General features: G+C 41.4%; 1 protein-coding gene across 1 annotated transcript in view; it reads left to right on the forward strand.

Moving 5' to 3' along the window:
• The window catches only part of LOC142955279 (receptor-type tyrosine-protein phosphatase gamma-like), a 542,528-nt gene that overhangs the window by 311,189 nt on the left and 215,673 nt on the right, over positions 1–15,666 (forward strand). Inside the window, exon 4 of the mRNA XM_076096741.1 lies at positions 10,463–10,611. Coding sequence (XP_075952856.1) covers positions 10,463–10,611 — 149 coding nt within the window. The remainder of the gene's footprint in view (positions 1–10,462; positions 10,612–15,666) is intronic.

Genomic DNA, 15,666 nt, shown 5'->3' on the forward strand with positions numbered 1-15,666 from the left:
AGCTTCCACTAGGGGTGCTGTTAAACATACTAGGAATGCTTTTAAACTTAAATTCCTCACACCAGTTGTTTCTCCAACACTTTGATACAGAGCAAAACATCTTGATATCTACTGGCCTTCAAACCTTGTAGGATATTCAATAGATTATTAAAAATTGCTAACTTTTTGTCCACTCATCGTCAAGTTTGGACATGACCAAAAATGATCTCCATATATTGAATCTTAATGAATTTTATGACCCCTGTCCTTTCATCTCAGAACCATTCTCAGGCCAGCGTTTTAACCCTGCGACACTTTCATGTTGTAGGATCTATTTAGAGTTGTTCTGGTACTGATACCAGTATTGGCTCCGATATAGCCTACAATGCTGGATTGGGTATCGGCAATTACACAAGTCCATGCACCAATCTAATATCATGTTATCATATCATTTATCAGCTCATTTAAGCTACACAGGAAAAACAACAACAGGTGTTACTTACTCCACGATCCATACATCCTGCCCGAATGGTTCTGCACATGTGCAAACTACTACTAAACACCTGTGGTTAAACACTCATCTATCCTATTCTTCCCTGCTAATGCTACATTGTTAACAATAAATTCCCTGTTGAAATCTGCAGGAAAAGAGCCATTAGCCGTTAGCAGCCGGTGGGCAGCACAGTCCTGCTTGGCTAAATTACAGAGCTAATAGCTAACGTAAATTCAGTAAAAAGCAGTGTTGGGCGAAGGTAAATTATACCGATATCATGATGTGTGTTCAAAGGGAATCTTGTAAAACGTGGTGTTTGGCGAGAAACTTGAATATATTGATTTGTTTGAAGAAGTTTCGGTCTAAGAACATGGAAGCATCACTAAAAAGTACTAATGGTTCAATTTTACTTAACTGATGTTTTGAACCATAGTTGTGTGCTCACAGTTTTCATGAGGGATTATGACTAACATCTGCATGTGCTCACTTTCTTTTTTTCCCTTCAATTAAAGTGGTTTAGATCATCTGGATGAACTGTTGGCTTGATTACAGTGGTGGGCCGTCAGGGCCAGCTAAGACTTCTCTGCTGGCCTAAACAGAATCACAAAGTTATAGCTATTTTATAATTTAATATTTTTTCACAAATACACTACATGTATGATCATTTTTTTCCCCATTAGCTTATTTTCTCATTGTACAGCTCCTGTCTTCCTCTGTTGCTCTGCTTCCAGCACAGCTTGTTATAAGGAGAGCTTTTATCAGATTCAGCCTCTATGTCTCTTTGTAAGGAGAGAGGCCCGATGCCCGCTAGAGAGCCTTTGCAGATTAAAGTGAATGGGGACGATATTGTTGATTGTCATAGTCTTCAACCAATCAGATCTTTAGTTTGAGATGTTGGGCGTATTCCTTGACGTGCCAGTGGTACCCAGGTAGCCTCCTAAGTACGTCTGCATTAACGTGCGCCGTGATTGGTCAGTGGGCCAGCGTGACTTTTGTCAAACAGAAAGCTAGCTAGCAGATCTTAGTGTTTAGTAAGAGTTCAGGTTGAAACATATACAGTATATGAAATTTGACTTCTGCATTTAACCCATACCTAGCTTATTGGGAGCAGTGGGCTGCTGAGAAGTGCCCAGGGAGCAGTGAGGGGTTCAGTGTCTTGTTCAGGGACACTTCGGCACAGGACATGTAGCAGCCAAGGATCGAACCACCAACCTTGCGGTTACCGGACGACCCTCTCTACCAGTGAGCCACGGCCGCCCCTATATCGTAACAATGTTAGCATGTTGCCAGATCTCAGCAATTACTTTGTACAAAGTTTTCATAACTGATAGAAATGACAGTCAGAACTGAAAATAAGGTGTAAAAAAGCTGAATTATCCATATTTTATTTTATTTGAATGATATTTCACTTATCACTGAACATCAGTCTTACCAAAGCTAAGATGCAATAAGTAGTCACAAACCTCGAAGAAGCAGTCATGATCTTCAAAGGAAAGTTGCCAGTTTTTAATGACATGATGTTGGTAACCATATAACGCTGTGACAGACCACAGTGCCAAGAGAATGAAAAGCTGAAGTGTGATATCTTTAATAACCCCAGCTCATATTTGCAGGTGTCTGCACGTCAAACATCTGTTGCATCACTTTCCCGCAGATGATTATAAAACCAGACAGGTGCAATACGCAGCAAGTCATTTATGATGAAGATTACACATGGCATTTTCATTCAGATATGCTGCATCCGTATTAGTACAAGTGCCATGGCAGGTGTCACCTCTGTAGGCTTCAGCACAAGGACATCTGCATTCGGCTCTCTTGTCATCTCAAGGACCCTCCTTGTCAGCTACAGGTATTTTTCACAATTCCAGGTTGTCAGTAAGATGGATGATCCTTCACCCACAGTGGAAAACTGGAGTTTAAAGGCTTCTGAGAGGCAGAGGCCACAGATGGCTGGCATCACTGTTGACAGCACGCTGAGTGCTGCCCAGAGCACAGCTGTGTGTTTAGCACAATAATGTTTTACATCCCATCATTTGCTCAATCGAGGATGTGTGAGTCTTATGTGATGACACATTTGAATAAATTCAAATTGTCTGCAGGTTAACTGTGACTCCACTAAGCACATTTCGCTGTCTGAAATTGTATTAGCCTGGATGAGGAAGGGAGACGGCAACTAATAGAATCACTTGGGGTCTCATTTATAAAACAGCGTGGGATCCACGTTCAAAGGATGAAATGAACGTACGCCAAAAAATATTCATGTTTATAAAACCTTGCGTGTACTTTTATAAATCCCAAATGAACCTGTAAATGTCTCGCCCTCTACTCGCCCACATTCAACTATAAACGGTCAAAGCACCTCATGAATGTTGATGCATAGAAATACGCTGCTGATCAATAGATCTTTATGGTGAGTCACAGCAGCTACCGAGAGGAAGAACACTCTTTCACCCCCAACTCTTCCATTTAGTCGTAGTCCTAACAGTGCCAGAGTATCCACTATGCAGCATCCACATCAGGAGTGCCACAGCAGTACAAATGTAAGTTTGATAGGTGAACACATTTCTTTATTTATTGACTTCTGTTGTTCTATGGCGTTATCATTAGGACTGATAATGAGGGTATGGAGTGATGGTACGAGAGCTCTCTGCCTTTATTTCCTGACTCATTGACACAATGCTTATGTGCAGGTGATGAAGACTTGTCAGGTGAGGTGACTGGAGGAGGCAGAGTGTGTGACAGTCACCGCCGTGACACCAGTGACTTGTGATACTTGAGTCAGAGAGCTGTTTACAGTTTGTCTGTGTACAGCATGCTGCATCTGTCACTATGGAATAAACCATGAATAAATCAATAAAGTCCAGTTCACTGCGGCAATTTTACTCACAAACACTTAATGAAAACTGAGATCTGCACAGTATTAGAAGACGATTGAAAACTATAGACATTCTGTGCTGCAGTTCTTTAACCCTGTTTGACGTTATCTAACAGATGATGATCATTTCATCAGCTGCTCCACAGCTGACCATAAGTGTCGGTAGTTCAATCTCTCTGCGTTTCGGACAGCGCTGAAGAAATATTTCAGCAATGGGCTTATAGTTATCTACACTAGTACAAGCACAAATAACTGCTGGTTTGACTGTTAATGATAAAGAGAATATATAAGTGCAAAGTAACGTGGTATGAAGTTACATTAAATGTGAGATGCATCATTATACCTGTAATGAAGCCTTTCCCTTTTAGTTTATACAATCTCACATTTAATTTATATAACCCGGCTTCAATTCACCACCTCACCATCTGTGTCTCCAAAATGTTTGTACGCATGGGTCAGCGTTTCCGTACAGGTGAGCACAAGTGGCGTACGCCTCTTTCAGGCCCCGTTTTGTGCGTACGCAACGGTTATCAATGAGAGCCCAGATCCTTTTAAACACACAATAACTCAACAAATGATATTTGATCAGTGGCGGGCCGTGCATTTTATACCTGGGCCTTCACTGCTGTCCTGCAGCTGGAATACCACCTAATAACCTCATGATGGCGCCACAGCTATGGTTATTATTCGTTTCTAGGACTGTAATAATACACGTATTCGTATTAAACCGTTCGGTACGAGGCTTACAAACCGAACAATACGTTTGAATAATACTAGTGCATTTGGAAAATGCAGAAGCTTAAATTGTAGGAAATATAATGTTTTCTGTGCTCACGTAGGAGACAACGGTCTGTGTGACCTCTGAACCGGAACAAAAAAAAACACAACAAAAAACAGCTGGGGCTCCGCAAGTGTTCTGGGAGGCTACGCTAATTAGCTTAACGGGAAAACAACAGCAGCAACACGCATTCTGCTACACACTTGAGGGCCATTCAGATATTAGATGTAAGAAAACAAACGCAGTTGACTTACCAAATGCTGTTCACTTAAAGACAAACTCCATCCTCCTTTCTTTGTTGACAAAGTTTCATTCCAGTTAAATCCAAACTTACAAATCAGTTTCTCCTCCTTCAGCCATTGAGTGTTAAAAAAACAAAGCTAGGTAAAAAAATAATAATCTACACCAAGCAACATGCTAAAAAATGTCATAATTTCTTCACAAGTCTGATACATCTAGGTGAAACGTACTGCGAGGGCTGCATTGTCGAAATATTGTAGAGGGCGCTATCGAGCCGACTTGCCACTCTGAAGCATTAAAATCACATCAGATAACTACATTCAGGATTTTAAATGTGTTTGACAAGTTTGATTATGTTTTGAGTATTTTTAGCCTCTCAAAAACACCTTCGTTTTTCATCGCGAAGAATGCGTCGCCACGGCAACGGCGTTCCACGAGACATCAAAAGCTTCATGAACTGGCATTATGAACTTCTTACATTTGTGTGGAACTAACTTAATGTTGATCTGATTTACCTACTAAGAGAAACAAGCCAAAGTATAAAGACTAACTTACTGTTACCAGTAGGTGGCGCTATGACTATGATTAAAAATTGCTCTGCAGATGTCTTCAGGCCTGGAGTCTAATCAAACATGTGAAATCTGGTAAAGATCTGATGATGTGGAGTCGAGTTGCATCAGTTTATTTCTTCATGGCGAAGGATTGAAATTCGCAATGAAGCATTATCAAGGTCTTAAGGCTTTTCTGACACAATTTTAGAGGGATGTGATTAATCTGTGAGGAGCAGGATGTCAAAGTACACAACTTACAACTTCCAGTTGCCACTAGGTGGCGCTATTACTATATTTCTAAATTGTGATATAGATGTGTTCTGAATCAGGATGTTATGACATATGAGAAATGTGGAGCAGATTAGACAATGTACGGCCGAGTTACAACAACTTCCTGTTTCGCGGCGAATGGTGTTTCTTTGCCGCCACGCCACGGATAGAAAGAACTTTTTGATCTTTGAGTAACTTTTCACTGCCACGGTGTCAAGAGCATACTGACCAAATCTGAAGTTGATCGGGTTAAATCTCTAGGAGTTTGTTAAAGTATGACGCCTTGAAACGGTCCAAAAACGTCATAAAATCAAAAATGGCCGACTTCCTGTTTGGTTTAGTGAAAAATTCCAAGATGATTTTTTGTATGTCCCATCACGTTCCACATACCTACCAAATTTCATACAGCTAGGTGAAACCCAATGTTGGGGCACAACAACCCCAATCAGACTGCAATTTTCGCAAATTCTGACTTGCATGCCAAATTTCAAAAGTTTTCCAGTATCCCAAGCACCTCCTTTTTGCGACGAAACACACGCAATAATAAACATTAGAATAACAATAGGTCCTCCGCTCCGACTACGTCGGTGCTCGGGCCCTAACAAGCTTCTAGGTGACTTTAAAGGACTTTGATTTTCAGTTTTGTTGTCGTATTTTTTGCCCAGACTGCACATATCGCCTATAGCCTGAGATGTTTTGCTCATTCCTGTAAATGTGTGAGGCTCACAGCAGGCTTAGTCATGTGGCATTAGGTCAGACTGTGATTTTAATCCCCTGTCCTCCTTTTGTTTAGTTTTCCAGAACACAATGTTTCATCATGACATTGAAAATATCTAATAGAAACAACTCTATACAGTAGATCATTGTGTTCTTGCTTTTCATTTGACCATACATCAACAAATACATGAGAACTTGTATTTGTCTTCACAAGTGTAATTAATGCACAGGAAAGAAACAGTGTAACATCCTCTGTGAAAAAAAAGATAATCGTCAGGAAATCTGTTTATGGTAGCTTATCAATAACTGAAGTTTTAAATCTTGTAATTAGATTGTGCCTGTTCGAAGTGTCCTGATCGCTTGGCCCCTGCAAGTGCTGCTTGAGAGATTTTACCCACAAAATATACAATAATTAAACTATGCTGAAATATCTTTCAGTAAACTATCCAGCATTATTCTAGAATTAGAAGTTCCACTGGCATCGTGGGTCGGGGGACACTGATTTTGGAGGTAACCACGGTGTCCGCGCTGTGCAGTGCGGCGGTGATTAGCTCGCCAGTGGGACACGTTATGGGTATCAAATGAAGAACTCTATTGGTATCAGTATCACTTCAAGGGTACTGGTATTGGTAACGGCATCGTAAATTGTCACTAGCAACCACTAGAGAGTGTTAGCGGCATACCAATACCAAATGAATAGTTTAATATATTAATAGTCACCGCACTTTGCAGATTAAGATTTAACTTAAACATAATACGATCAGTTTATGAATTATGATTCATTATTATAGATTAAACTAGTAAACAGTAAGTAGTTAAAATTAGCCTTTAGCATCGACAAACTAAGATTAACATTAAGGGGCAACATCAATAATGAGTAGTTTCACTACAGATGTTTAAAGTAGATTTTGTGTCTGTATTTCAAGTCAAAATTTGAATTTAGGAATTGTGTTTCGGCTACAGTGTGTTATTGTACATTATTATTTTATTTGTATTAATTTTCACCTATTAATATAGCACATTTTGGTATACACAACACTGATTTGAAAGCGAGAGATGATGCCCAACACCATTTCATCGCTTGGGAGAGATGGTTTCAAGCCTGCTCTGTCCTCTCCTTCACCCTGTTGTTGTGATGCGTCTTCACTGGAAGTCAGCTGACAGCAAAAATGTGCTCAGCACTGTGGACAGCATGCTGGAACTCATTTTTGGAGGAGTATGAAGCCAAAGAGAGACAGTGCACGATGGTAGACATTAAAGAAACAGACCAACACTTTGGAACATGCACCTGCTTGCTGTCTAATACCAATATCAATGTAATAGCTGTGTGTAAAAGGTACACAGTAGAACCACTCTGAAGCAGTAAAAGAATCAGCTTTCTTTTGAAAATATGACAAGATGTCATCATAATAATCCTAATCACATTATGACTATTAAAAGACAATGTATCCTTCTATGCTTGCAAATTCCCTCAGCATCCTTGTTGCTGTACCTGTTTTTTCATCCCAATTTCCAGTGACTGATTAAGGTCACAGAGAGCGAGTAAATGTCCTGTCCACCTCCCAGTCACTGCATCATGAGCGGGTGTCAATGAGCCGCTGAGATGTGAGACGTCCGTTTGTCTGAGTGCAGGTAGCTCAATCAGCGAAGGCGGACACAATGTGTGCTGTCATGCCCCGTGGGAGTGGACCCACGAGCTGACCTTCAGGGAAAGGATTACCAGCGCTGACACCCGCCAGCACAGAACGGCAAGATGAGAGTGAGAGACAGGCAGAGAAAGAGAATACCCATCATCGCAGTCAGGGTGAAAACTTCCATGACTCATTTGATGCAGAGCGTCCCCAGGCCTTCAGCAACTCAGACTACCTCCCCAAGGCCACCCGGTCTGCTCACAGAGAAAGAACAAAAAGAGAGGCAGATGATAGTGATGGCCACCTGCAAAGTAAGAAATACAGCAGAGCATAATTAAATGGATTTGGGGTGCTGCAGTGTGTAGAGAGTCATGTAAGAACACTAACACAAACAGCAGCTGTGAAACAAAATGGCGTGCAGCTTCATGCTCTCCCCTGCTACATAATGCATGGCTAACAAGACAAATGTCCCTTCATTTTCCCCTCACATTATGCATGGGTTCTGCACGGTTTCTAAATGACAGATTAAGGTTTCACCTGCGGAGGGATCACCATGGTGGAGATGCTGCTGAATGCTGTGATGGAGGGAGGATGACCCTCCACCACACTATTACAAACTACATTCAGAGACGTCACAGTGGTTTTCTTCGCAGGTCAACTTTTGTTTCTCGACCTTAAATGTGGATTTAACATTTTATGGATGGGATGGAAAGAAAGAAAGTTCACGCCATTTATTTTAAATAGTTTCTTATTAAAGAGGAAAACCACCTAAATGAGTAATTCATGGCCTTTCAATCAATGGTAATAAACATGAGCTGCTCTCGTTCAAAGCCTGAAACCAGAGAAGTCTCAAACTTGTCATCAAGTATTGAGACTTGATGACAAGTTTGGAGCTGTTCAATAGACAATGAATGATAGACTGATGCTGTGTTGTTTTATGTCAATGAGCTTTATTTTATTCTCGTGCTCTCATTTCATTTGTGCAACAGAAAATGTGTCAATATACTCGGAACATTCTCCTGGTTCTCTTGGTGCCATCTATGACATCTCTCCCCATTCATTGTCTGTGTTGTACTTTTTTCACATCCCCCTCAGTATTTAGGACATCTGCATTTGCCCACCATCAGCAACAAAAACATGAAAGTAGCATAGGACTTTTATTTTGAAGAACCAAAAGAATGCAACTCATAGACGTAACAATGTCTTTGTTTAGGGCCGTAAGCAAATGTTGCAATGTGTCATAACAACGTAAAGAAGTGATGTTGTAGGGGGGCGTTGTCATAAATCATACTGCTTTTCTTGGCAAGACCTGCCATGTGTAGCATTCCACCACAGGGTTGGCCAGGTGACCATGCTCGCCAAAGTACCAGTAACCCGACTTGTCCAGGTCCTATGCCCTGACCAATGGGCTATCCTGACCCTAACTACTCACGGTCAATGCCTAACCTTAACCAATGGCCTCCACCTAAACTAGCCACGCAGGACGGGCTTTACCAAGAGGGATTCATCATTACGCTGCAGGGAGAGATGACCTGGGGAAGGATACACGATACAGCCGCAAATAACAGAGAATAAGGCAAACCAAAACGCAGAAAGTCCGTCCAGCTATGGCCAGTATTAGTGTTGCTCTAATAATAGTCTGAGATTTAGACATTTTATTCATAATAGAAAAGGTTGCTTCGAGTCATATGTGGATGTTTTTGCATTTCCTGACAGTCCGTAGGCTACTGTAATTCAATTACATTTTTTTTAAATTACATTTTGTTTGTATAGCCCAATATCATGAATCACAAATTTGCTTCAGAGGGCTTTTTAATCTGTACAACATACAACATCCTCTGTCCTTGGACCTGGATTAGGACAAAGCTCCAGTGCAGTAGATGTCATGTGTACAGAATGAACATAATAAAATGGCATTATAGTACAGACATATGACAGAGATGATACATATTAGAGTAGTAATAGCAGTAGTAGCACTGATACAAATTATAATAACAGAAACATGATTACTCCTTTCCTGCTAGAGGGATCCCTCCTCAATTACTCTCCTTGAGGTTTCTTCCTTTTATTTACTGTTTTTTTTAAATTTATTTTATTTATATTTTTTGGAGGGGGGTCCCTAAAGTGAATTAATAATCTCGATGAATAATCGCAATAATTATTTTGGCCATAATGGTGCAGCAGACTGTATCAGCAGAGCTCATCATGCTCAGCAGACCATAAGACCATGAAACCTCAGAGTTACTCTTTTAACTGTGCGTTCTCATATTCTATGCTGTTTCCTACTGGGCCTGTTAATGTGTTGTCAGGTGTATATGATCCTTCATGACTCAGAGGCACGGCCAACGTCTTGATGAAATGATGAACATGGTCACTCTTCACTTGAGTGCTTCCTCTATATAAATGGGACGGATGAAGTACGGCTGCACTGGTTAATGGAACACGTGATTCCTTTCAGAGCCATTTGTGAATGTGCAAATAAGGCCCCCTCTTCATTCTCTCTACATTTCAGAGAGATGATAACAAAGGATCCTGCGAGGGCAGTTGGCACTGTCTGAAGAGAACCATTTGCTCTGCAAATTAGCCCCTCATTTGACGACTTGCCTCAGAGGCGGACGGAAAATGACAGACGTGGTCTTGTGTGAGCACGTCTTCCTCAGAGCAAATGGAAAAGATAAACACATATCTACCTGTGGCATGTCCTCAGAATAAATCATTTTGTGTGTCTGTCTCTATAGACCTTAAAGAAATGTGTCGTCACGCACATTTAATTGACTTCATGAGCAATCTTTGACATTTGCCTTCACATCAACAACAGACGCCAATTTTCTGTCTTCTGTTTCTTTGAAGGGAATGATTACATATGTATGTACGCTGAAAAAGATGTTGAATGATGTCTGACTCTCCATCCTCCTGGCTTTCTTCCAGTGGCCATCATGTTGAAGGATGATTACTTCGTACGGGGAGCAGGTCTACCAGGGAGGTTTAAGGCAGAAAAAGTGGAGTTTCATTGGGGTCCAAACAACGGATCTGAAGGCTCAGAGCACAGCATTAACGGCCGCCGTTACCCCGTGGAGGTAAGTGCAATCCACCACAACTCCACATGACCAGAAAACAAACCATATTTGAGCAAGAGAATGGTTACATTTCTTTGATTATAGGTATCTTTAAGGGTATATATATTTTGAGACCTCTTCAATAGGTTTCTGAAGGACGGTCTGGTTTGGAAAGCCCTGAAGTCTGGGTAGAGCTGCAATAGGATGAGAAACCATAGTTGAGTGTGAAAAGCTGAGTCACTGTCATATTAAATCACATATAAACAAACCTATCAACATAACAGCTGTTTCTATAGGCTGCAAAATTCTCTCTTAACTTTTTAGAGGATTGTCATTTTACAGCTGGCTTTCAGGAGATCTGAAGGGTCAATCAACCCTGTATTTCACACAATGTGTAAGAGACATGCATATTACAACACAGTGTAACAGGCAACGTAAGTTCTAAACAAAGTGCTTCTTAAATAGGAACTGACGTGTGCTTGTAGGTTGTGAGGGCATGAAGTTTGAGTAGAGGACAAACGTTGAATAGTCTAATACCCTGAGGAACCAGAGGGATTAAATACATCCTAACTGCGTGTGTCAAATATCCCTGCTTCAAACGAGCCTCATAGATACCCTTGTAGTAGAGGTAGGTTAATTGAGGCCGCCGCTATTACAGAATTTACGGTAATAGTTCTCCCATTGAACATGGGAACGCTAAGAAAATGAAACAATGTTACGGTTTGGACAGCACCTAAAACTAGCCTGACCATATGTATCTGATTGAGAAGTCAGGGTGCAACAAGCTGATGAATGTCTTTACCTTGATCGTTGAGCGGCTTGAAGTGGAACGAATGCCTCTGCTGCGAGGAGCCGGCCACGGGGAACGCTGGTGAGGCAGAAACTTAAGGAGTTCCTGCCCTGAGGCCTGCATGGATTGTTTGCTGGATTGAGCCGGAGACTGCGTGGTGCCGGTCAGGTTGTTACCTGCACAGAATGACCCGGAGAAACCGGTGAGATTCCCCAGCAGGGAAACGAGAGAAAAGAGATGCTGTCTCCTCTGCTGAGAAACTGGACGTTGGCTTAATCCTACAAACGAGACTGGAAAAAAGTGATGTGGCCAAACGTGTCAGTTCGTAATGAAAACACACAGACAACAGCGTAACAGCAGCATGAACGTACTGAAGGTAGAGAGCTACTTAAAAGAGGCAGCAGCGAGACGATAGGCTAACGATGCACATGTTTCGTTGTGCTATTGGATAGAGGAGACCAGCTGATCTAAACAGCTGATATCATGATTGACAGCCTCAAACAATGAAATGATGAGTGAGCATGCATGAGAAGTGAATGACAGATGTCTGAGAAAGAACAGAGTATAGTCTTCCTGGCTGAGCTTTCACTAGAGCTTCATGTGTCTGCCTTTTCTCTGACTGCATAAGAAGGAATTACTTATTATAAATGCTTATTTTTCACCAAGAGACCACTTCTGAGTCTAGCTATCACCTGGTCCGGATCCTGCATTGGAGGCCACGGGGTTTGTGAAGAGGCGAGCTGTGGTGCTCTATTAGCAGTGGGCGAGGGTTCTTCTGCGATGTCTGTTTCTCCATGTTTACAGAGTACAGCTCTCCCTTTACGTTAAGTTAGCTCATAACCACCAGCGTATCTCTGAAAGCTTGATTTGATGAGTGCGCCCTCTGAGCTCTGTCCCTCATGGTTATGTAAAACATTTTCTTTATTCGCAATTTTTTTTTTTTTTTGAGTACCAATCCAATTATCAAATGCACTTAATAACAGGACCACATTACATGCTCTGTGCTAATGAGGATGGAACATGGAAATGTGCTGGTGAAATAGTAAATTAATGCCGGAGTATTTGAAGGCAGTATGGTGCGATTCATCTAAATTGGTATCCAGTACGGGTGTGGGGGTCAGGGTGAGGAAGGGTTCGTCTTCAGAAGCCTGTCTCATGCTTGTAATCAGTGTAGACATTATTATTATTTAACCCGGACCACCACTTTTCCTTGACCTTAACAAAGTAGGTTTACATCCCTGCCTCTGACTGTACTCACACCATACTACGTCTGGGGGATTCTTTAACAACAATCTGAATGGGCCACTTTTTGCTTGTTGGGTTTATATGAGTTAATAGACTAACACCTTTCCATGTGTACTAGGAAACCTGGAAAACAGTTGACCAATATTCCAGTCATTGCATGGAATAAAGTAAAATGTCCCGTTTCATCATTCTCCTATTCTCCTTTGGCTGAGAATAAACTACAAGCTAGCTCTCACTGACCCCCAGCTTACAAGCACGTAAGAGATGTTCACTGACTTGCATGATGCGTTCAAGGTCTACTCATTGAAATTGATTATAGGTAAGGTAAATCCTAATGTATCATGATGTGTTCATATGTAATCATGTTAAATGTAGTTTTTGGCAAGAAACTGGAATAAATATAGTTTTTTGAAGAAGATGTTTTCCCATTAATATAGAATAGATATTAGAGATGAATTATGACCTGGTTGACTTCCTAACACGAGGTCTAAGCAGCTTATAATACATCATTAAAACTACTGATGCCATGAAGAAAAATACAATTATTTATTTCCTATTTGTTTTAGTTGCGTGTTATACATTCATAATGATATATACGGTTAGTGTTTGTGATTCAGAATTATACTTGTACATTTTACACCTTACCGCCCAGCCATATTGTCATGAACTAAAACACAGTAAGTGGACGACATTTGTGTAGGAATGAATGTGAAAGCATTGTGATGTACGCCGTTGATCCCTGTAGCCGTGATCACTAAGCGGTTCCCACTGTGCTAGCCTCAGACACACAATTGTCTCTCGGTTTTTAAAAACGTCCTGTAAAATGATTTCTTTAAAAGAGTGGAGATCTTCAAGAAAAACTCTACACAGGTGACATTCCCCAAAAGTAAGTGAATGGTCTTGAGTGACCAGGCCTCACCTCTCAAACTTGATTGTTGGCATTAAGAGATACTCTCTTCCTCCAGCTTTAACATCCCCCAACTAAACTCATTGTATGTGTGTGAATGTGAGTGTGTCTGAGGGTGTGTGTGTATTGCATGTTGTTTACGTGCAGCTGTCAGTCTCTTGAACGCTGAAATGTCAGCCATCTCTGTTTGGACTTCTCCTGGAGCTCTGCCTCTGTACTGTGGCTGGCCAAACACATGAATATGTATCGTTTGACATTTGGTAGATCAGCACACTGACGGTTCAGCTTGATATTGTAATCTTCTCCTTCCGTTCCAAACTCTTTTTTTCTTTCCAAACCTTTCCACAACGTTGCATAAAGGTGCCTTTGTGTCAGTGGTTGATGTAGCTCTGTATGGAGAAGATGCATTAGTCCTCACTACTCGGTTTGGAAACATTGCTTACCTGTCTGCCAGAGAAGAAGTCAAAAATTCTGCTGAAAGCACAAAACCTCGAAGCTTCATATGAATGCATGAAGCTTCGTGGGACTGCTGTTTTCAAATTGCTAGATTTATAAAATGCCATCAGCATTGATTTAGCAGTGAGACATCAGCAAGGAAAAGTTCCCATGTAGCACTTTTATAAAGTTCCAGTGAAAAATCAAGCCTGCTTTCTCATATTGACTGAGGCTCTCAGTCAACTGCACTATTTCCCCAGACACACACACACACACACACACACACGCACACACCTACACACACCTCGGCCTTGTGCCAGATTCAATATTGGCAGTATGGCTCAGCTGATCCGTCCGTTAAGGCCACAACTGATACTGATATTTCTGCAGAGAAGCTGCCAAGAGACAAGATTTTGTGCTGATTTTTGACCAAATTTGATGATTTCATATCCAAATAACAAACATGATTATGATACAGAGCCTGGCTTGTGCAAAGTGAATAGTTGTAAAATTGTAATTACAGCCATTTTTAAAACTGACCTCATGGTTTCCTCTGATAATAATATTAAAATATTAAGGCATCAATAAAAGACCAAAAAGTGATTCAACGTAATGATATTTTTGTTTGTTTATTTACGTTACTGTTGCGTATTCACGAGGCGGACGCCATGTAGCGTTAGTTACTTTATTCGGCCATGGATAACTCTTATCTCAGTACTGCGCATGCGCGCTACAGTTACTATGAAAGGACCGTGTTCACTGAGGTCCAAAAAGCATTTGTACTCATTTCAACCATGTAACGTAATGTGATCAATACACCACATTATTCCCCCTTTTAACTGAGAACAACTTAAGCATTCTTAACTGAACAACAGTTTCCTGATACTTTTAACAATAACATATGGCCTAAGTTAAACACAATATTTTACATCATCCGACATTCCCTTATGTATGAGGTATGTGTTTTCAGGTTGTCTGTCTGAGTATAAGCTAAAGGATACAGTCCGCTGTAGGGGTATACAGTCTTATGGCATATATCGCTTTGGCGGTTTAGTCACTCAGTTTGAGCGCCTCAGAGCCACTGGTTCGGGCTCCAGAAGCTCGGGTGTCTGCATGTTAGCGTCGACAACTTCCTGAGAACTGCTGCGGTCTTCACCATCACCCAGTTCAGCCTGTGATTCAGTGACATCTATATCAGGTTCAGCAATGGCTCGAGCTCGCAGCTGGTCTCCATGACGTCTGTGTACTGTGTCGGAGTCCTGCTCTCTGACTTCATATGAAACAGGGCCTGTCTGTCTCACAATCAACCCTGGAATCCACTTGTGACTCCCCGTCACAGTGCTGCGCAGATAAACGGCGTCGTCCTCATTAAAGAAACGGTCTGCAGCAGTGCGGTCATGGTGTTATTTTTGCTGATACTGTTTCTTACGTACCGTCTCCTTGGTACAAGGCTTTAGGAAATCCAACCTTGTCCGGATATGTCTGTGAAGAAACAGATCAGCCGGGGAATGTCCAGTAGTGCAGTTAGGCGTAGTCCGATATTGTAGCAGGAACAGTGAGATCTTGTCCTCAATGTTCAGTGAAGTGTGAGCAAGCTTTTTCATACCTGCCTTGAACGTCTGAACATATCTCTCTGCCAGACCATTTGTTGCTGGATGTCCAGGTGCACTTGTGGTGTGCAGAATTCCATTCTGCTTGG

Source organism: Anarhichas minor, unplaced genomic scaffold (assembly GCF_050575085.1).
Source record: "Anarhichas minor isolate MPS153535 unplaced genomic scaffold, ASM5057508v1 ptg000023l, whole genome shotgun sequence".
NCBI classification, from domain to species: Eukaryota; Metazoa; Chordata; class Actinopteri; order Perciformes; family Anarhichadidae; genus Anarhichas; species Anarhichas minor.